Source organism: Anomaloglossus baeobatrachus, chromosome 7, assembly GCF_048569485.1.
Source record: "Anomaloglossus baeobatrachus isolate aAnoBae1 chromosome 7, aAnoBae1.hap1, whole genome shotgun sequence".
In the NCBI taxonomy this organism is placed as follows: domain Eukaryota; kingdom Metazoa; phylum Chordata; class Amphibia; order Anura; family Aromobatidae; genus Anomaloglossus; species Anomaloglossus baeobatrachus.
Window position 1 is genome coordinate 103,638,842 of NC_134359.1, and position 23,393 is coordinate 103,662,234.

The 23,393-nt window shown below is 42.0% G+C and overlaps 1 protein-coding gene across 2 annotated transcripts in view; it reads left to right on the plus strand.

Moving 5' to 3' along the window:
• Positions 1-23,393, plus strand: part of ERBB4 (erb-b2 receptor tyrosine kinase 4) — a 1,420,891-nt gene that overhangs the window by 1,140,768 nt on the left and 256,730 nt on the right. For both annotated transcript variants that reach the window (XM_075317538.1, XM_075317539.1), the window contains exon 19: positions 12,079-12,177. In XM_075317538.1, coding sequence (XP_075173653.1) covers positions 12,079-12,177 — 99 coding nt within the window. The remainder of the gene's footprint in view (positions 1-12,078; positions 12,178-23,393) is intronic.

Below are 23,393 nucleotides of genomic sequence, written 5' to 3' on the forward strand. Positions count from 1 at the left end.
TTCAATAATAGCAAATAAATCTGTGCATGTGCGGGACGCTAATGAAGAATGTCCCAGTAATGAAAAGATATTGCCGTGTTTGGCAAATATTGGAAAATCTTCAGTATCTATTTGAGGCAACAGACTGGCCTGCTTCTATTGTCCATAAAGCATTTCATAGAATACAAACACTACATGTATTCCAATTTACAGCAGAGGGGCTAATTAGCCAATTAATATTACTATCAAGGTTTTACACATTAACACATACAGCACAAAATAGTAGTCACTTTATTTTTTACAATTAATATTTGAAAGTACTAGATGCAATTGTGCACCCCATCTAGCTGCACCCCTGTACCTGTGATACCTGAACTTATAAGATGGTGTTATATCATTCATTATTGCCTACGAAACATATACACTTGCACACTAAAATGCTAACAATGAATAAGTGAACTCTGGCATTGCATTACTGCTATAGGAATATTTGAAAAAAGAGATGTTTAGCTTATGTATATATCACACCTATTGGATGCGCGGGTCAGTCTTTTTGTATAATTGTAATTCATTATTGCCTAATATACAGTGCTGGCCAAAAGTATTGGCACCCCTGCAATTCTGTCAGAGAATACTTAGTATTAGAAAAGAAAAATTGATGAGAGATTTCAATGCAAGATTGTGTGAATGGTGGATAAAGAACCTCGACTAACATTCAAACAAGTTCAAGCTACCCTGCAGTCCAAGGGTACAACAGTGTCAACCCGTGCTATCCGTCGGCGTCTGAATGAAAAGGGACTGTATGGTAGGATACCCAGGAAGACCCCACTTCTTACCCCGAGACATAAAAAAGCCAGGCTAGAGTTTGCCAAAACTTACCTGAGAAAGCCTAAAACATTTTAGAAGAATGATCTCTGGTCAGATGAGACAAAAGTAGAGCTTTTTGGGAAAAGCCATCAAGATAGAGTTTACAGGAAAAAAAAAGAGGCATTCAAAGAAAATAACACAGTCCCTACAGTCAAACATGGCGGAGGTTCCCTGATGTTTTGGGGTTGCTTTGCTGCCTCTGGCACTGGACTGCTTGACGGTGTGCATGGCATTATGAACTCTGAAGACTACCAACAAATTTTGCAGCATAATGTAGGGCCCAGTGTGAGAAAGTTGGGTCTTCCTCAGAGGTCATGGGTCTTCCAGCAGGACAATGACCCAAAATACACTTCAAAAAGCACTAGAAAATGGTTTGAGAGAAAGCACTGGAGACTACTAAAGTGGCCAGCAATGAGTCCAGACCTGAATCCCATAGAACACCTGTGGAGAGATCTCAAAATGGCAGTTTGGAGAAGGCACCCTTCAAATCTCCGGGACCTGGAGCAGTTTGCCAAAGAAGAATGGTCTAAAATTCCAGCAGAGCATTGTAAGATACTCATTGATGGTTACTGGAAGCGGTTGTTCGCAGTTATTTTGGCTAAAGGTTGTGCAACCAAGTATTAGGCTAAGGGTGCCAATACTTTTGTCTGGCCCATTTTTGGAGTTTTGTGTGAAATGATCAATGATTTGATTTTTGTTTCATTCTCTTTTGTGTTTTTTCATTGCAAGCAAAATAAATGAAGATAATAATACCAAAGAATTTGTGATTGCAATCATTTTCAAGAAGAAACTGAGTATTATCTGACAGAATTGTAGGGGTGCCAATACTTTTGGCCAGCACTGTATCATTCCAATGAAGAAATAAAATATGAAGGGAAAAACATCTGCCGCTTCATCAGCATACGTAGGGTAGTCATGAAATATATAAGAAATTAAGAAAATAAAAATATAATAAAAGCCTGTTGGGCTACACTTGAAGGGTTTGTTTCCCCCATGAACAAAGTTCATTTTAATCAATAGATCTTGGAATAATAATATGTTCCATAATTCAATGTGTTTAATATAAATGTTCCTGTGCTGAGATAATCTTATATATGTGCCCCTGCTATTTACTGTGTAATGGCCATGTCTGACCATAGAGGTCACAGCTCCTGGCTCAGGGACGACGCAAAAAAGTATAAACACATTACACCACAGGATCACAGCTGATTCTTTCTGTGAGGTAAAACATTTTGCTGACTGTTTTTAAAAATGTTTTACCTCAAAGAAAGAATTATTAGCGATTCCGTGCTGTAATGTCTATATACTTTTTTAATGCTCCCATGTCCAGGAGCTGTGGTATGATCAGACCATGTCCCTGTACGATCAGACACAGCCATTACACAGTACATAGCAGGAACACATATAATGTATAGGATTATTTCAACACAGGAACATTTTGTTTTTTTTTTAAAACACATCCAATTGTGGAATTTATTATTATCCAAAATCTATTTATTAAAATTAACTTGTTTGTTGAAAAACCTCTTTAGGTTATTGTATGGGGTATGAATAGAAGACTTTCTGCTTTTAGCATTGCTCTTATGGGAATGAACCCAATTAGGGACAACATTTGCATGTACTTTTCTAAGTTCTCCCTGTGTTTTACGTGTCTGGGTAATATGGTTACCGGCTAAAACACACAGATAACTGGTTTCCTATGATATAGGGTAAGTTAGAGCCATCACTGTTGGATATCTAATATGAGCAGCAGGAAATAAATATACCAGATATGAGTTTGTGATTGGAGATTTTTTGTGATATCTTCGTGTTACCTCTTTTTTTTCACTGAACTGAAGATAAATGTTCCACATTATCTAGATGCATCAAAAGCACATAACTTCAAACCCCGGAGCCTTAATGTAAAATCTGTAAGAGCCTTATGTGCAGTTTATACTGGGGTCCATTTGTTTGGCAAAGAAGCTGAAGCTAATTCACTGAGGATCAAGCATTCACCTGACGGAGGAATGGCTGACCATTGCCCTATAAACCCTCCTAAAACCAAACCCCACTTTCCACTTCTTTACTGTATCTTTGTTCTTCCCTTTATTAATAACGATAGACACCGTGGATGTGGATGATATGGCCACAACAGCCTTTATTAATTAACCATATTTATACACAATTAGCATATTATCAATTTTAACCTGAATATAAGGAAAAGGGGTCATTAGATGTCAACAAATAAAACCTAGTGCCAGCCGATGCTTGTCTTTGCCCCAACCGCAACATATTGATTCAGGGGCTTTTCGGCTGAATGGTGCCTCATACATTTTCTCTCTAAGACCTTGGCTAGTAGGGACCCCAGACTATTCCTCACCATCCACAAAATGAGGGAAGTGACCCTACCAAAACAGATCCTCTCCCTCATTTACTATACCACCATCAAAGACCCCATCCCATCAGCTGCCATGACGTGACATCTGACATTGAGCTGGTGCTCCATACCGCACTCAAACCTTTCACTTATATCATTCTAAAATGAAATCAGCGTTATGGGAGGCAGTGTGGGACGCTGATCAACCAACGGACTGACCCTGCATTTCCCTGGCAGCCAATCACGTATGGCCTCGAGTAGCTAGCCACTGCCCTGTTCCATGCCCTTTCCCCCTTCCTTCACCCTGCACAGTATCCCTGCCCTCTGCCCCTTGCAAAACATCATTTTAGATTGCGTACTGACTTATGCCCCAAAGTGGAGGCTTATCATACTAGACCCTGGGCATACTGTACATCCCAGCCATGGGTTCTCTCCCTTTTAGCCCCCTTTGAGTCACAGTACTGGTCTTGCTATTCTAATAATGATAGTCAATGCTAAGTAAATGCCATTAAAGAAAATCTGTCAGCAGAGTTTTGATATTTTATCTGAAAGTAGAATATTATAGGGGAGAGAACCTAATTTTAGGGATATGTCACTTGCTCACCACCTTGCTGCAGTTGCAATACAATCAGTGTTTAATCAGCAAGAGATTATCACTACAGGACTAGGTGTTCCTGCCAGACATTACAGCTAATCTGTATAACCCAACCCCTACCACTGACAATGTACAGTGTAGGCAAGAAGCAGCCTATCAGGATTATGAGTTGGGCTATACAGAGCCCAGCATTTAGAGCACTGCTACATCTACATCAGAAAAAACTGCCATTTTATCAAAACAAGCAGTTCCGTAAGTAACACATCCATGGAAGCAGAGTCTGTACCCCTACATCGTTCTGCTCCATAGCAAAAACTTGCTGACATTTTGTTGATTTGCATAATTGACAATTTTAGATGGATGACATCTAGAAGATGGTAGATGAGCATCAAGAAGTACATATTTGTATCTGTATCCACACTCTTTTCAAGACCATACTCCTACATGCTCATTCATTGCCTGTGTTTCACCCTTCATACCTCGCGCCTACCTTCCTGAGGCATCAGAATACAGGAAACTTTCCAGAATTTCATGATTTTTAGGTATTTTTTGCAGCACACAGGTGTTTTTCTGACTCTTGAGAGCCTCCCAGATATTCTGGGAGAGTTGGCAGGACAAATCCTTTTTAATAGCTCAAGCCTGGTATAAAAAAGGTGCATATTTCCTCCTGAACTGGCACCGCTCCTGTGATCTTTACACTGTGCTTTATGGCTATCAAGTGACACAATGAGGAGATATTAATAGGAACCTGTCACCAGATTTGGCGACTATAAGCTGTGGCCACCACCAGTGAGTTCTTATATACAGCATTCCAGAAGGCTGTATATAAGAGCCCAAGCCATGCCATGTAGAATGTAAAAATCACTTTTATAATAATCATCTAGAGGGCAGTCTGGTTCGAGTGGTGTTGCTGCTCTCCGGTCCGGCACCTCCTATCTGCGGTGATCGCCGTCCTCCTTCTGAGGCTCGTGTGATGACGCGTCCTATTTAATTCACAGAGGCCGGCATTGAGGTCCTGCACAAGTTCACTTTGTTCTGCCTGCTCAGAGCAGATAAAAGTATGTAGTACGCATGTGCGGACAGTCTTTAACCTTTCCTCGATCCTGCGCATTACAGTACTTTGATCTGCCATGAGTAGGGTAGATCACAGTGTGCCTGAGCAAGAGCTCAGTGCCGGCTTGTGTGGATGACGTAGATGTGTCATCCATACTGGGCTGGGTAGAAGGAGGAATGAGTAGAGGCGATAGACCAGAGATCAGCAACACCTATCGGACTGGACCGCCCCTTAGGTGAGTGTTATAAAAGTGTTTTTTATGTTATACAGAGCGGCCTCATCTCTTATATACAGCATTTTAGAATGCAGTATATAAGAGCTCAGTGGTGGTGGCCGCAGCTTATAGGGGCCAAATCTGGTGACCAATTCCCTTTAAGAAGGTGCTATCTAGTAGTGGACAAACCCTTTAAGGAAAGCGCATCAATTTTGTTATCACTAAGCACCCCTTTGATGATGTCCCTTTGAATCACTGGTGACACCAGCCTTTTTTTTGAGATCATTAACTATTTGGCAATTGCTGCTATGATGTTTTTATGTCTTAGTATAGTAGGGCTGTTATGATATGCTGTTAACATGTAGACATTGGCATGCCACCAGAATTATACACAGACATTAAATGAACCAGAGGGGTCGAACACATGGTGGCTGAATGGCACAAGATCCGTAATATCATTTTAGAAGCAGCCATATCAGCTAAAACCAGCATGTGGAGAAGCAGCAGTGAACTCCCCAGCCTGTTTTGCCTGGCATACAATCTAGTTACATGACAAAGCGACTTCTTTATCCAGGGATGTTCTGGCCTGAAGCTGTTTGCATTTTGCTCGTATGCCTTCTGCAAACAACCGGCATTGAAATTCATCTGGCATGCGTCTCTCAGTGTCCCCAGGGTTAGCCATATTCTCAGCCGCGTGCTCGTTTCAGTAGGGCACGGATTGTCGAAGACTAACACAGAACATTTCCACTATAATTAACAGCTTACATGCCAAAATGACTTATTTCAAATCAATAGCACACATACATATTCATTGTGAGGATAAGTACAGTGCGAGATTTTAGTGGAGATAATTCCTCTGTCTCTGAATAATGACTAGATCCTGCTGACTAATGGAGGTTCTCATGGTTCAACAGTCACGATTTAATGTAGAGAATTAGAAAAAGAGCCGAGATGTCACATTAAAGTTAAGCTGGAAGTACAAAGCCAGCATTGTAGCTATAAAGGGTACAGATTTAGTAGTTGCATGCTGACCGTAGCCCTTGACGTTAACCATAGGACTCCCTTTATACAAGGGGTGAAATAAGTAATGAACACGTCCCCAATTTTCTAAGTAAATATATTTATAGAGGTAATATTGGCATGAATCTCTCTCCAGATATTGGTAACAACCCATCCAATCCACACAATCAAAGAAATCAAATCACAGATGTCCATTATTTTAGTGATGTTAAATAATGAGAAATGACATAGGGAAAAACATATTGAACACATGAAGAAAGAGGGGTGGAAAAAGTCATGGAAATTCATGATATCAGCTGAACTGTATCAGTAATTAGAAAACTATCCTGCCATTTACTGAAATATAGTATCAGCTGGTTCAACTGATGTCCTATAAAAAGGTGTGTCATTACCAAGGTGCCACACAAGAAACATCTCATGATGGGTAAAACCAATGAGCTGTGTCAAGACCTTTGTAATCTTATTGTTGCAAAACATTCTGATTACATACATTGGTTGCAAAAGAATTTCTAAACTACAAAAGGTTCCAGTGAGCATCGCTGGGGCTATAATCCGCAAGTAGAAATAACATCATTTCCCCAACCACGATCAGTTGATTCCCGCAAGATTTCAGACAGAGGAGTGAGAGGAATTATAGGAAGAGTTGTCCAAGAGCCAATTACCACCTGTAGAGAGCAACAGAAACCCCTGAAATCAGCAGAAACAATTATTTCAAATAAAATTAAGTAATTCAGTCAACCTCCATGGCCTGTATGCACGCTCACCACAGAAGACTACATTGCTGAACAGAACGCATATTCAAGAGCATTTAAAGTTTCCTCAATAACATTTAGACAAGCCTGGGAAATTGTGAAATGCTAGGAGAATATAGTATGGGTAGATAAGACCAAATTGAACTCTCTGGATGCCATAATACACACCATGTTTGGAGTTCAAAAGACACTGCATATCACCCCAAAGCACCATACTAACAGTGAGGTTTGGAGGTGGGAACACCATGGTATAGGGCTATTTTTTGGTATACTGCACTGGCAAACTTTATATAATTGAAGGAAAGATGAATGGACAAATGTAATGAAACATTGTTGATAAAAAAAAACACAATGATTCTAAACACAGCCAAGGAAACTCAGTTGTTTTCAGTGAAAGATAATCAAGCTGCTAGAATGGCCTAGCCGATCACCTGACCTGAAGCCCATAGAAAATTTATGGAAGGAACTAAAACTCAGAATTCATAAAAAGAGCCAATGGGACTTTCAGGACTTGAAAAGTGTTTGTGAGGAAGAATGCTACAAAATCACACCTGAGCATTGTTTGTGACTGGTTTCTCCATACAGGAGGCATCTTGAAGCTGTCAGCACCAAAAGGCTTTTTTACAAAGTATTAAATACATTTCAATAATTGTGGTCTATACATTCTCATTATTATACAGCACTAAATTCATAGATATCTGTGGTTTGATTTCTTTGCCTGTGTGGATTGGATGGATTGTTATCGACATCTGGTGAGAAATTCATGTCAATAGCACCTTTAAAAATATATTTACATAAAAAAATTGGTAACATTTTCAATACTTAGTTTTTCCACTGTACACTGGTGTTATGGTGTTATAAATGGCACATGTTACGCAAGAAACCTACAGCCTATATATAGACTTGGTCCATCAGTATAATCACAGGCCTCGCAGGTGCTCATACTTTGAATTGATTTCTAGGTGATCTGTACAACACAGATTAAAAATGTTGGCAGTAACGGCATCAATCCAGATGGACGCTGAGTGCAGTACTTATTTAGCAAGTAGTATGCAAATTACATCAGTGTTTCTTAGGGTGAGCCAAATGTAATCACTGTCTTTTAAAATGATCACAAGAGATACATATATATATATATATATATATATATATATATATATATATATATATTACAGTGCTTACAAGTAGTATTCAACCCCCTGCAGATTTAGCAGGTTTACACATTCGGAATTAACTTGGCATTGTGACATTTGGACTGTAGATCAGCCTGGAAGTGTGAAATGCACTGCAGCAAAAAAAGAATGTTATTTTTTTTTTTTTAAATTGTGAAAAGTTTATTCAGAGGGTCATTTATTATTCAACCCCTCAAACCACCAGAATTCTGTTTGGTTCCCCTAAAGTATTAAGAAGTATTTCAGGCACAAAGAACAATGAGCTTCGCATGTTTGGATTAATTATCTCTTTTTCCAGCCTTTTCTGACTAATGAAGACCCTCCCCAAACTTGTGAACAGCACTCATACTTGGTCAACATGGGAAAGACAAAGGAGCATTCCAAGGCCATCAGAGACAAGATCGTGGAGGGTCACAAGGCTGGCAAGGGGTACAAAACCCTTTCCAAGGAGTTGGGCCTACCTGTCTCCACTGTTGGGAGCATCATCTGGAAGTGGAAGGCTTATGGAACTACTGTTAGCCTTCCACAGCCTGGACAGCCTTTGAAAGTTTCCACCCGTGCCGAGGCCAGGCTTGTCCGAAGAGTCAAGGCTAACCCAAGGACAACAAGGACAACAAGGAAGGAGCTCCGGGAAGATCTCATGGCAGTGGGGACATTGGTTTCAGTCAATACCATAAGTAACGTACTCCACCGCAATGGTCCCCGTTTCAGACAAGCCCGTAAGGTACCTTTACTTTCAAAGCGTCATGTCAAGGCTCGTCTACAGTTTGCTCATGATCACTTGGAGGACTCTGAGACAGACTGGTTCAAGGTTCTCTGGTCTGATGAGACCAAGATCGAGATCTTTGGTGCCAACCACACACGTGACGTTTGGAGACTGGATGCCACTGCATACGACCCCAAGAATACCATCACTACAGTCAAGCATGGTGGTGGCAGCATCATGCTGTGGGGCTGTTTCTCAGCCAAGGGGCCTGGCCATCTGATCCGCATCCATGGGAAGATGGATAGCACGGCCTACCTGGAGATTTTGGCCAAGAACCTCCGCTCCTCCATCAAGGATCTTAAGATGGGTCGTCATTTCATCTTCCAACAAGACAACGACCCAAAGCACACAGCCAAGAAAACCAAGGCCTGGTTCAAGAGGGAAAAAATCAAGGTGTTGCAGTGGCCTAGTCAATCTCCTGACCTTAACCCAATTGAAAGCTTGTGGAAGGAGCTCAAGATTAAAGTCCACATGAGACACCCAAAGAGCCTAGATAACTTGGAGAAGATCTTCATGGAGGAATGGGCCAAGATAACTCCAGAGACCTGTGCCGGCCTGATCAGGTCTTATAAAAGACGATTATAAGCTGTAATTGCAAACAAGGGTTATTCCACAAAATATTAAACCTAAGGGTTGAATAATAATTGACCCACACTTTTATGTTGAAAATTTATTAAAATTTAACTGAGCAACATAACTTGTTGGATTGTAAGATTTATGCATCTGTTAATAAATCCTGCTCTTGTTTGAAGTTTGCAGGCTCTAACTTATTTGCATCTTATCAAACCTGCTAAATCTGCAGGGGGTTGAAGACTACTTGTAGGCACTGTATATACTGTATATATAGACACACTGTATATATATGGCTTTGCATTGCTGCTCAATGCTTTATGTAGTTCTTGATTGGTTTACAGCCTATAAATGTATTTCCAGGGACTTTTGACTACTGAGCCACTTGAGTTCACAAGGGGTCTGCTTTTTCAACCATAGTACTAGAGATGAGTCGAATTTATTGAAATCTGCGGGTATATACAAGTTAAACGCTATTTGATTCGCAATCCGCTAAAAAGAAAATGCATTGCCGCGATTTTGGTGAAAGCTAATGCTCACTTCACTACTCACCTCTCCGGCTACCCCGCTGCTCGCTGACCACTATGCAATGCCCCCCTTATTTCCCCCACTGTGCACCACATCGCTATCCTCTTCATAATAAGTCAGGACTTTTTGCTGCTTTCAGAACTTTGGGGTTCCTGATTGTTGCAAGGTCGCAACGTCACAATGTGTACTGCGACTTTACAAGGGGCATTGACGGGGTCGGATAACCGGACTTATTGTGAAGAGGATGGAGAAGTGGCATGCAATTCAGAAAAAAAGATGGTGGGTGGGCAGCGAACAGAGGTATAGCCGGAGAGGTGAACAGGGAGGTATTATTAAGTGTTTTGGGTTTTTTTTACATCTTACATTTGTTATACTATGGGGTCTGGAGGGATCCCAGACAATAATCAGGAACATTTAATTTTGTGCAAATCATAGTTCTTAGGAAAATTCTGCAAATTTATTGAATTTGAATAGAAGCCGATCTGCTCGTGATTATAATGTATCTACTCAAACTTGTTCTTCTGTTAATCAGCATAATGCTTTATATACTGTAATATAAGGATAAAAAGGCACTGAACATAGATCCCGAAAAATGAGAACGTTACGAGTCATGGAATATGGCGTAAACGTGCGCCACGTTTTCCGGACAACCTTCCATTTTTGTTTAACCCCTTATATAAAAGTAAACCTATACATGTTTAGGGTGTACGAACTCGCACTGACCTGAGGCATCCCACCCACACATCAATTGTACCAAACATTGAACGCAGTTAATAAAATATCTCAAAAACAATAGTACTATCGCACTTTTTTTGCAATTTTTCTGCATTTGGAATTTTTTGTGCCATTTTCCAGTACACTATATGGTAAAATGTATGGTTTAATTTAAACGTACAGCTTGTTCCACAAAAAATGAGCCCTCACATGACCATATTGACTGAATAATAAAAAAGTTACGCCTCTCGGAAGAAGAATGTCGGGAAAAAAAACGGAAAGCGAAAAATCGTCCGGTCGTTAAGGGGTTAAATCTGAAACCCTGGAAATGAGGACTTAGGTGATCCCATTGGCTGTAATGCTGCAGATGGAGTCACTCTGTGCTCCGTCAGACATCATTTTTGGCCATCTCCATCTATTTGGAGTGTGCTGAATGAAGCAGTTAGCTCCACAGAATGTGCCCTCACAGACTTAATTGTTTTGCAGTGATTGTTATGCCCTCCAAAAAGATAAAAACAGTTTGGGTTATGTATGATCAGAATTACCAAATGTGCGCCTAATAAGAGTTTAAAATGGCAGACGGGGACCTTCATTACACCTACAGATGACACGGAAATTGCTCACAGGGCCACAAGTGGGTGAATGGAGTAGCCACCTTTTCCAGTATAACTGCTTAGATGCCTCAGTTGCTATAAACTATTGCAAGTAAAGGTTTATATTGCCGCCATCACAGCCAGCTCCAATTCCTGCCATTGTATCATAATGTTGTTGCAATTAACAATGACTGATACTGTTGGAAAACTTTGAAGTGGAAATTTAGTGGTAGAAATAGTTATATTGTAAGAAAATTCTCTACTCCTCTCTTATCTCCTCTTCCCACAATCACATACAAGATTTCTCCCGTGCCTCCCCCATACTCTGGAACGCTCTACCCCAGCATATCAGACTCTCCCCTACCGTGGAAAGCTTCAAGAGGAACCTGAAGACCCACCTCTTCCAACAAGCCTACAACCTACAATAGCCCTCAGTCCAGTAGACAACTGCGCAACCAGCTCTGTCCTCACCTACTGTGCCCTCACCCATTCCCTGTAGACTGTGAGCCCTCGCGGGCAGGGTCCTCCTCCTATACCAGTCTGTTTTGTACTGTTAATGATTGTTGTACATATACCATCTTTCACTTGTAAAGCGCCATGGAATTAATGGAGCTATAATAATAAATAATAATAATAATAATAATAATAATAATAATAAAAAAGTATTTTGAATTTGTAAATGCACAGTATTATCGGCATGTCCTGTTATTTTGTAGATGAAGCATGAGAAATCTAATTTATTAAGATAATCTGTGATTTGCTATAGATTATATTTATGATATTTATATATATATATATATATATATATATATATATATATATATACTGTAGATAAAAAGTTCTATTATATCTGAATATAGATGTTTATTGACAGTGGGCACTCTTTTGTCTTTCTTAGGGCATCTGGGTTCCTGAAGGAGAAACTGTAAAGATTCCCGTGGCCATCAAGATCCTGAATGAGACAACGGGACCTAAAGCCAATGCTGAATTCATGGATGTAAGTACTGTAACGGTATGATATTACTGCACCTTGACCTCCACGTTGGAAAGTATGGTGTGAATGTCTGGAATATCCAATAAACTTTATACTAATCAACACAAAACTATGTTTTTCTGCACTAGTTTAAATTGAAACAAAAAGTTGTCCAATCTGGACCAACTGAAGAAGACGACAGAAGGCGAAACTTGTTTTCTTTGTATTGGAGAGGAAGCGTTTCGCTGCTTTCATAGTAACGTTCTTTCATGCAAATTAATGTTTGTGACCTAATGAGCTTTCGCTACAGCTATATTTGAGGAAGGGTGAAATATTTATGGTGCACAAAAATGACGAAGCTTCTTATACATCAGCTAGATCCTGATGTATAATTTGACTGGACCACAATGCAAAATCTGTAATGGGGCTCTTCCCATCAAAGCAAACATTACTTCTGCACTACCTATGAGTAGAGCACGATGCCATATGGTAAATATAATGTAATAATAAGTAAACTAATTTATTTCACAACTGTCCTTTTCTAAGGACACTAAATATATTTACAACCATGCCCCGATGCAGTGCTTGCCCAGGTTTTATTTTGCAACATCTGTCATATATGTAAGGCAGATGTGTGCATTGAAAATATATATGGAGGGGGCTCAGGAGCTGAACTCAATCCATACAGCTCTGATGCCGGCTGTGTTGTGCTGCTAGCATTCGAGTCTACTTTTTGAAATTGGTACTAGCTCCTTTTGTAGCAGTATAACTTCTTAGGTGTGGCTGTTAGTTATGACAGCAGCACTTAAGAGGTTGGAAATGGAAAGGGGATGTCACTCCTGATACCCATGCCCCACCTTGCAAAAGCAGGGGGATGATGGCATAGTAACTAGAGATGAGCGAACCCGATGTTCGGTGTTCATACCAAATACAGACTTTACAAAAAAAAACAGAGTTCGAGTTCAGAGTTCAGGAGCTTTATGTATGCAAACTACTTGCATGAGCATCGCTGTGTTTAGGTACGCTCGGTGCTCAGCCCAGTGTGAGCCGCTTGTAGTATTTGATCGGCTCACACTGGGGGTAACAACAGCGTGATTGGATGTAGTGTGCACAAAACAAAAAAATATGGAATAACCTGACCCACTCCCCTCCAAAAGTGTTTTGTTTATGTCTGGCTGCATGTGGATGGAGATCCAAACTGCCCCGTTAGTAACTTCTAATGGGGTTCAGGTCAAGTCCGGGTCCCAAAGCGAACTTTATCTAAAGTCGGTCTGAACCCGCCAAACTGAACTTCCACGAGTCTGCTCATATCTAATAGTAACGACTCCCGGGAGGACTACTAAATGCCCTATGTTTGCCATGTTTGTACAACTATGAATCCGAGCATGCAAGTCAACGAATTTCATAGTAGAAAGGTGACTTTACAATACACTGCAATATTACAGCATTGCAGTGTATTGTATGAGCGATCAAGTGATCACAAGTGTTCAAGCCACCTAGTGGGACCAATAGATAATGTAAAAGAAAATTGAGAAATATTTAAAACATTTCTTAAAAAAATAAATATATATATAAAAAAATAATGTTCCCCACCTCTTCTCACAACACAATTAAAATTCTAAGAAAAATAATAAAACCTATTTGGCATTGCAGTGTGTGATTATTTGAACCTATGAAATATTGTAATATATATTTCATATGGTGAATGCAAAATAACAAAAAAAAGCAGAAACGCTGTTTCTTGGTCCCTTTAGCTCCAACAAAATGGAATATAAAGAGATAAAAAATTGGACTCAAAAATGGTGGTGATAAAAACAACAGCTTCTAGTGCACAAAACAAGCCCTGATAGAACTCTTGTGACTCAAAAATAAAAAAATGATATACAGTAGCTGTTCGAAAGTGAGGAGGAAAACTCAAAATTAAAGAGGGGCTCACTGGGACTTTGTCACCCATGGGCCAGCATAAACCCATAGCCGATTATTGCCCTGATGCCTGCCACATACATTCTGCATTAGTGGCTTGAAGAAATAAATGATGAATGTTACAATTTAGGAAAATGTGTCTGAGATGATAAATGTATTCTATATTTTCCTTTTTTGATATTCAAACAGGACTAGTAAAAATTGATAAATTCCCTTTTCTTATTTTTAGACCAGGGTCATAGTAGAGCATTCAATGTGATATGCTAATGACACTTGGCTCAAACTCTGCTGCGCGCGAGAGCAAAGTGTCATTATTGTGCTCCCATTCTCTTGTATGCGGGAATTAGAGCACAGGTAAGGAGAGGATGGAGAGATTAATTTCTCCATATTCTCCACTGCCTATCTACATATATCACACTGCACTCAGATGTCAATCCAATGTTTCACACCCAATCTGAATGAGAAAAAAATCGCTGATCAGCACATCTCCGTAGTAAAACACTGGGCCGAGTGCTATAAAAGAGCACTCTGTCATGTTATACGCAGGCTATACGGCAGCGTGAGAGTACCCTTGTATACTTTTTTTTCTTCTGGTGCACAACAATATTTGAATGACTTTGCAACATTTGTAGTATAAAAAGTATTGTAAATTAATAGCTATCTTAATCATTTACAAGTATCTATTCTCATTTAATGACTTAATAGAAGTTTAAATGAGTGTTTTTTTATATTTTTTTGTAAGATGCAGTACTGAGATCTCTAATCTTCCAACTAGTCAGGAGCGAGCACTACCATGCTCGGGTACTCGGTACTTGTAGTTAGTCAGGAGCGAGCACTACTATGCTCGGGTACTCGGTACTTGTAGTTAGTCAGGAGCGAGCACTACCATGCTCGGGTACTTGGTACTTGTAGTTAGTCAGGAGCAAGCACTACCATGCTCGGGTACTCGGTACTTGTAGTTAGTCAGGAGCGAGCGCTACCATGCTCAGGTACTCTGTACTTGTAGTTAGTCAGGAGCGAGCGCTACCATGCTCGGGTACTCGGTACTTGTAATTAGTCAGGAGCAAGCACTACCATGCTCGGTTACTCGGTACTTGTAGTTAGTCAGGAGCAAGCACTACCATGCTCGGGTACTCGGTACTTGTAGTTAGTCAGGAGCAAGCACTACCATGTTCGGCTGCTCGTTAATAGTGAGGAGCGAGCATTACCATGCTCGGGTACTCAGTACTTGTTATTAGTCAGGAGCGAGCATTACCATGCTCGGGTGCTCATAATTAATGAGGAGTGAACACTACCATCCTCGGGTGCTCAGTTCTTGTAATTAGTCAGGAGCGAGGACTACCATGCTCGGCTGCTCAGTACTTGTAATTAGTCAGGAGCGAGCACTACCATGCTCGGGTACTCGGTATTTGTAGTTAGTCAGGAGTGAGTGTGACGACATGGACTCTCATGGGTTAAAGTTTCTTAAAATTCAGCCAGACAGGATGATAGATTGTTTATAGACGGGGGAAAAGTCCCTCATTGTTTCTACAAGACTCTTGTTGACTCATGTAATTGTGTTGGCCACTGAAAGCCAGACGCATTGTTTCTCCAGACTCTTTCAGTAACCATTGTAACGTAGTTTTGTATTGCTAATGTGATTACCTTAGTAGCCATTGACGAGTCTGTGACTTGCAGACTTCATGTAGATATCTTCAGTCTTTCTATGCACATCATTTAAATGAACATTGTCCATGCAGCTTGAGATTCATCCAATGGGAGAGGCGATCTTGTCCAACTAATCGATGAGGACGCAGTGTATCCAAGTGGAAGGCTGTGGCTATAAAAGGGATTTCTTTAAGCCACCAGTGGTTGTTGATGGATGCTGATGGATCCAGTCTAAGCTCTTTGGAGCTGACTAGAGGATCAGGATATCTTATGGCTTCAATCTAGGGACTCCGGTTCCGGTTGGAGACCATATCCACAGCCTAGGGATTACGAGTCCGGCTGCCAGGATTGTAACATCATACCAGGACTACCTAAGGAGGACACTCAGGTTGGGACAGTTCAGTCACCTGTTACAGACTTTGCAGACCTCACACAGCTTCCTGAATCTGAGAAAAACACTGTGGAAAGAAAGCGCAATAGGGTCTTACCCCAGACAATTGGGGAAAATCAAGGAGGGTGGTCTTACTCACCTATAGGGGTTGTGAAAGTCACAACGCCTATAACAGCATATAAAAGTATCCAAGCCACGGCAGCGGACCCAAGAGTAGCAGATAACAGAAAGTAGTAGATAGGGATGTTAAACCGCGCCACTGACTCAGCCGATCCAGGAGATTAATGGATAGGTGTTGCTTTAATTCATTACACAGATCAGGTCAACGCGTTTCGGGAGTCGCAGCTATTCCCTGTACAGCAGATGTGTTTTGCTTGCCAGACTGTCCTGATGAAGGGAGCTGCGACTCCCGAAACGCGTTGACCTGATCTGTGTAATGAATTAAAGCAACACCTATCCATTAATCTCCTGGATCGGCTGAGTCAGTGGCGCGGTTTAACATCCCTATCTACTACTTTCTGTTATCAGCTTCCTGAATCTGGCATTATTCCTTTCTCGGTGGGTGCCCGCCAAAAGCAGGGTGCTGCTGGACTGGAGTAAGCGGACCTGGAAGCTCTGAGGCATGGACATTCTAAATCCCTGGTGAGCCAGCGGAAGGGTGAGACTCTGTTGCCTGTTACATTTGTGTTTTGCTGGTTATGTGTTATGTGCCGTTAATTGTTTGGGGATCCAATAAAGTCTAATTATTGTGGTTCCCTCACCCTGTGTTGTCTGAGTAGTGTTACGCCCACGGTTAAGGAGGCCGGCGTTCAGTTGGGATGAGCACTGAGCCACACTGTCTTTCTAAAGGCGGCGGGTTTTAGTGGACGAGAGCACCCGCTGAGCCCTGTGTCTCCACAGTGAGCACTACCATGTTCGGCTGCTCAGTAATCGTAATTAGTCAGGAGCGAGCACTACCATGCTCGGCTGCTCATGAGGTACTTGTTATTAGTCAGGAGTGAGCATTACCATGCTCAGGGGCTCATAATTAATGAGGAGTGAACACTACCATGCTCGGCTGCTCAGTACTCATAATTAGTCAGGAGCGAGCACTAACATGCTTGGCTGCTCGTAATTAGTGAGGAGCGAACACTACTATGCTCGGCTACTCCTAATTAGTGAGGAGCGAACACTACCATGCTCGGCTGCTCGTAATTAGTGAGGAGCGAGCAGTACCATGCTCAGCTGCTCGGAATTAGTGAGGAGGGAACGCTACCATGCTCGGCTGCTCGTAATTAGTGAGGAGCAAGCACTACCATGCTCGGCTGCTTGTTGATAGTAAGGAGTGAGCACTACCATGCTGGGGTGCTCGTAATTAGTGGTGAACGAGCACTACCATGCTCGGCTGCTCAGTACGCATGACAATCAGTTGAATGCTTGGATGCACACAATTTGAGTACCTGAGTATAATAGAAGTCAATGGGAAACTCAAGCATTTTTCTAGGAAATCTTCATCTTCATTGACTTCCCATATACTCAGTTAGTCGATTCGCCGTTCATTCGAGCATCCAACTGCTTGTTACGAGTACCATGCACCCGAGAATGGTGCACCCGAGTGCTCGCTCATCACTAAAGACAATCTTTAAGTGCCTATTTCTCAGCCTTGCACCATCTTGGCGGTACAATATGCAGAGACAGTAAGCGTATAAGAAAATAATTTGTAAACTACAAAAACCCATCAAACGCTAAACTCAAAAATGTTTCCTTCTATGCTAGACTAAGTAAACTTTATGTTTTCCCTTTCTGAAAATAATGAAATAATAATTTCTTGTCAGGGTGGTCTCTAATTTAGAGCAATCAATACATTGTAGGCTTTGAAGTGTTTAATCTGACAAGTGACTCCAGCATAATCATCCTTTTTCCTACACACAATGAACCAGCATCAATCACTTCAGAAAATACAGAACCTTTAATGATGAGTGTGCCATCAGTGAGTCTTTTACATTAATGAGGAATCACAAGCTGACGTGTAGGCAACTTAAAATGTCTTGAAACTTGAAGGGTCTATGCACTACTTGCATTGATGACCTACCCTTGATTCAGATCTTCACCTCTTCTCTTCATTTGGAGCTCATCTGCAATACCCAGCAATGACCCCCAAACAGTGTATTAGGCTTACTAGGTGATTTGGATCCACAAAGCTCAAGGTCCAAGTGGGTAAATGGGCCATCGGCATTAATGCAACAGGAAGCTGCGGCACATGGGAAACACATACATTCTGAAGACTACAGACAACTAGTAGAGGAACTGGAGGAAGTAAGCAGACAGGAGACAACTTGGAGACTGCAGACAGGTAACAGAGGTTCTGGAAGATGGAAAGCAGGAAGTAGAGGTATTGGAAGCTGCAAGCAAACAGAAGACGTCCTGGAGACCGTGGACAGGTCATAGTGGTCCTGAAAGACCAGAACCAGATACCAGAGGTCCAAGAAGCCACAGGAAGACAGGCGATATCCTGGAGACCACAGACAGGTAGCAGAGATCTGGAAGACTGGAAGCAGAAAGCAGAGGTATTGGAAGCTGTAAGCAAACAGAAGAGGTCCTGGGGACCGCAGACAGATAACAGAGGTCCTGGAAGATCGAAGCCAGATAGCACAGGTCCTAGAAACTGCATGCAGACAGGAGGCATCCTGGAGACCACAGACATGTAGCAGAGGTTTTGGAGACTGGAAACAGGAAGCAGAGGTAAAGGAGGCTGAAGCAAATAGGGGATGTCCTGGGAGCTAAAGACACGTAACAGAGGTCCTGGAAGATCAAAAACAGGTAGCAGGCACTGGAAGCTGCAGGAAGACAGGAGACATCCTTGAGACTACAGACAAGTAGGAGAGGTCCTTAAAGACCAGAAACAGCAAAGGTACTGGAAATCACAAGCAGATACGAGACACCCTGGGGACCATAAACAGGTGGCAGAGATCCTGAAAGACAGGGAACAGGTAGCAGATGTACTGGAAATCTGCATGCACAGGAGACATTCTGGAGACCAGAGAAAGATAGCAGAGGTCCTGGAAGACCAGAAACAGTTAGCAAAGGTATTGGAAGTCGCAGGCAGACAGGAGAAACCCTAGAAACCATAAACAGGTAGTAGAGGTCCTGAAAGACAGGTAACAGGTTGTTGTGCACAGAGAAGCTAAAACTCTTAATTGCAAGACAGAGTTGTGTGTCTTGGTAGGCCTAACATTGGCTTAAGGAGCTTATCAATTAGAAGCACTCCATAATACTTGTAAAGCCTGGCATGGAGCACAAAAGAGTTTAGCAGACCAGGGAGAATTGAATAGAACCCAGACCTTACCTACCTAGGTATGTAACAATACCCTCTTAAGGCGCCTTCCAAATTAGTCCATAATCCACGGCAATGGTGTTGTTGATGATGCACTTTTGGGAACCATTGTCTTTGAATTCTGTTAGGCTCACTAACTGAGGTGGATCACTAGAGCCCAAGGTCTGGGTGGGCACAAGGGCCACTGGCATCAATGCAGCAGACAGTTGAGGTATGTGGGAAACACGAGAAGTCCCGTATACTGCAGACAGGTAGGCAAAATCCTGAAAGACTGGAAACAAGTAGCAGAGGTACTGGAATTTGCAGGAAGACAGGAGGTGTCCTGGAGACCGCAGACATGTTGCAAAGATACTAAAAGCTGTAGGCAGATAGGAGACGTCCTGAGTACCACGGTCAGGTAGCAGAAGATCTGGTAGCCTGCAAATAGGTAGAAAACATATTGGACACTGCGGGCAGACAGGAGATGTCATGGAGACTGCAGACAGGTTGCAGAGGTACTGGAAGTCGCAAGGAGACAGGAGATGATCTGAAGATTGCAGACCACTAGCAGATGTCCTACAGGCTGCAAGATGACAGGAGATGTCCTGGACACCAGGGATAGGTAACAGCTGTCCTGGAAGACCGGAAACAGGTAGCAGAGTTATTGAAAGTTGCAGGCAGACAGGAGATATCTTGTGACAGGAGACATCGTAGAGAATGTAGACAAATAGCAGAGGTACTGGAAACTGTAACCAAGTAGTAGAGGTATTAGAAGCCTTTGGCAGACAGGAGACATCCTCGAGACTGCAAATAGGTAACAGAGATCCTGGAAGTCCAGAAACAGGTATCAGAGCTATTGAAAGTTGCAGGCAGACAGGAGACGTCTTCCAACTGTAGAGATGTAACAGAGGTTCTGGAAGACAGAAAACAAGTAGCAGAGGTAAAGGAAGCCAAAGGAACAGAGTAAACATCCTGGACACTGCAGACAGGTAGCAGAGATCCTAGAAGTTCAGAAACAGGTAGCAAAGGTAGAGGAAGGCACAGTCAAACAGGAGTCATCCTTGAGACCACAGATAGGTAGCAGAGGTACTGGAAGTCGCAGACAGCAGGATACATCGTGGATGCCACAGACAGGTAGCACAGGTACTGGAGGACTGGAACAGATAGCAGAGGTACTGGAAGCTGCAGGAAGACAGAAGTTGTGGAGACTGAAGTAAATTAGTAGAGGTCCTGGAAAACTGGGAACAGGTTGTTGTGCGCAGACAAACAAGATACAGGTCTGTGTCTTGGTTGGCCTTACATTGGTCTGCAGAGCTCAACACATAGGAGCACGCCGGGCTACTTGTAAAGCCAGATGTGGAGCACAAGAAAGTTTAGCAGACTGGGGAAAATCGAGCACAGCCCAGACCCAGTATAACGTGGCCAAGTCGAAAGTTGTGGGAGAGAACCTCATCAGATAATAATAACAATGATAATAATAATAGATGAATACTTGTACAGTGCCTAGAAGTAGTATTCAACCCCCTGCAGATTTAGCAGGTTTACACATTCGGAATTAACTTGGCTTTGTGACATTTGGACTGTAGATCAGCCTGGAAGTGTGAAATGCACTGCAGCAAAAAAGAATGTTATTTCTTTTTTTATTTTTTTTTTTAAATTGTGAAAAGTTTATTCAGAGGGTCATTTATTATTCAACCCCTCAGACCACAAGAATTCTGTTTGGTTCCCCTAAAGTATTAAGAAGTATTTCAGGCACAAAGAACAATGAGCTTCACATGTTTGGATTAATTATCTCTTTTTCCAGCCTTTTCTGACTAATTAAGACCCTCCCCAAACTTGTGAACAGGACTCATACTTGGTCAACATGGGAAAGACAAAGGAGCATTCCAAGGCCATCAGAGACAAGATCGTGGAGGGTCACAAGGCTGGCAAGGGGTACAAAACCCTTTCCAAGGAGTTGGGCCTACCTGTCTCCACTGTTGAGAGCATCATCCGGAAGTGGAAGGCTTATGGAACTACTGTTAGCCTTCCACGGCCTGGACAGCCTTTGAAAGTTTCCACCCGTGCTGAGGCCAGGCTTGTCCGAAGAGTCAAGGCTAACCCAAGGACAACAAGGAAGGAGCTCCGGGAGGATCTCATGGCAGTGGGGACATTGGTTTCAGTCAATACCATAAGTAACGTACTCCACCGCAATGGTCTCCGTTCCAGACGAGCCCGTAAGGTACCTTTACTTTCAAAGCGTCATGTCAAGGCTCGTCTACAGTTTGCTCATGATCACTTGGAGGACTCTGAGACAGACTGGTTCAAGGTTCTCTGGTCTGATGAGACCAAGATCGAGATCTTTGGTGCCAACCACACACGTGACATTTGGAGACTGGATGGCACTGCATACGACCCCAAGGATACCATCCCTACAGTCAAGCATGGTGGTGGCAGCATCATGCTGTGGGGCTGTTTCTCAGCCAAGGGGCCTGGCCATCTGGTCTGCATCCATGGAAAGATGGATAGCACGGCCTACCTGGCGATTTTGGCCAAGAACCTCCGCTCCTCCATCAAGGATCTTAAGATGGGTCGTCATTTCATCTTCCAACAAGACAACGACCCAAAGCACACAGTCAAGAAAACCAAGGCCTGGTTCAAGAGGGAAAAAATCAAGGTGTTGCAGTGGCCTAGTCAGTCTCCTGACCTTAACCCAATTGAAAACTTGTGGAAGGAGCTCAAGATTAATGTCCACATGAGACACCCAAAGAACCTAGATAACTTGGAGAAGATCTGCATGGAGGAGTGAGCCAAGATAACTCCAGAGACCTGTGCCGGCCTGATCAGGTCATATAAAAGACGATTATTAGCTGTAATTGCAAACAAGGGTTATTCCACAAAATATTAAACCTAGGGGTTGAATAATAATTTACCCACACTTTTATGTTGAAAATTTATTAAAATTTAACTGAGCAACATAACTTGTTGGTTTGTAAGATTTATGCATGTTAATGTTAATAAATCCTGCTCTTGTTTGAAGTTTGCAGGCTCTAACTTATTTGCATCTTATCAAACCTGCTAAATCTGCAGGGGGTTGAATACTACTTGTAGGCACTGTATGTGTAATAAGGTATTTGTTGCTTGTCTATCAGATTTTGTAGCTGTTTTCTTCCAGGTAGTACCATCATTTGAAAGGAGTAAAAGCCCTATGCATTGGTAGCATCTAGAGGGCAGATGGTCTCTCAAGGCTCTGAATAGACAGCGAGACTTACAGACTTGTACAAGATTGGCAAAAATAGAATTAGAAAATTGAGAATTAGGAACAACACATCTCTTTGTATATTTCTGTACTTGTTGACTGATTTGGTCTCTATTGCTGCCAAAAAATTGAATGTGACTAACTTCCATTAGTTCATTACAATTACTACCTACGTTTAGACAAAACTGCTGCACTAGGAGAGCATGTACACTGAAAAATTATTGTGCAGAAACGCTCTTAAGCATGCTTGTTCCACAATAACATTTCTTATTAAACAGGCTGTTAATCACCTTGATGAATGAGCAAAATGCTCGTTAATTGGTTGAGCAGGGCAGATCAAAGTGCGCTTGCGCAGGACCTCAATGCTGGCTAGTGTGCATGACGTAGGACGCATCGTGCATATGGGCCTTAGAAGAAGGACGGCGATCACTGCAGAGAGGAGGCGCCGGACCAGAGAGCATTGACACCCATCAGATCGGATCGCCTCCTAGATGAGTATTATAAAAGTGTTTTTACGTTCTACACAATGGCCTGGGCTATTACATACAGTATTCTGGAATGCTGTATATATGCGATCACTGGTGGTGGCCGCAGCTTATAGTCACCAAATCTGGTGACAGGTTCCATTTAAACAGAGTCGAAGATGCAGTTGTGAAGGTAGCCTCAGAAGTAAAATATCAAGCAAAGTTGTATAATTATAATTATTATTACATATATAAGCAAAGATACTTATGTGACCCCTTAAATTG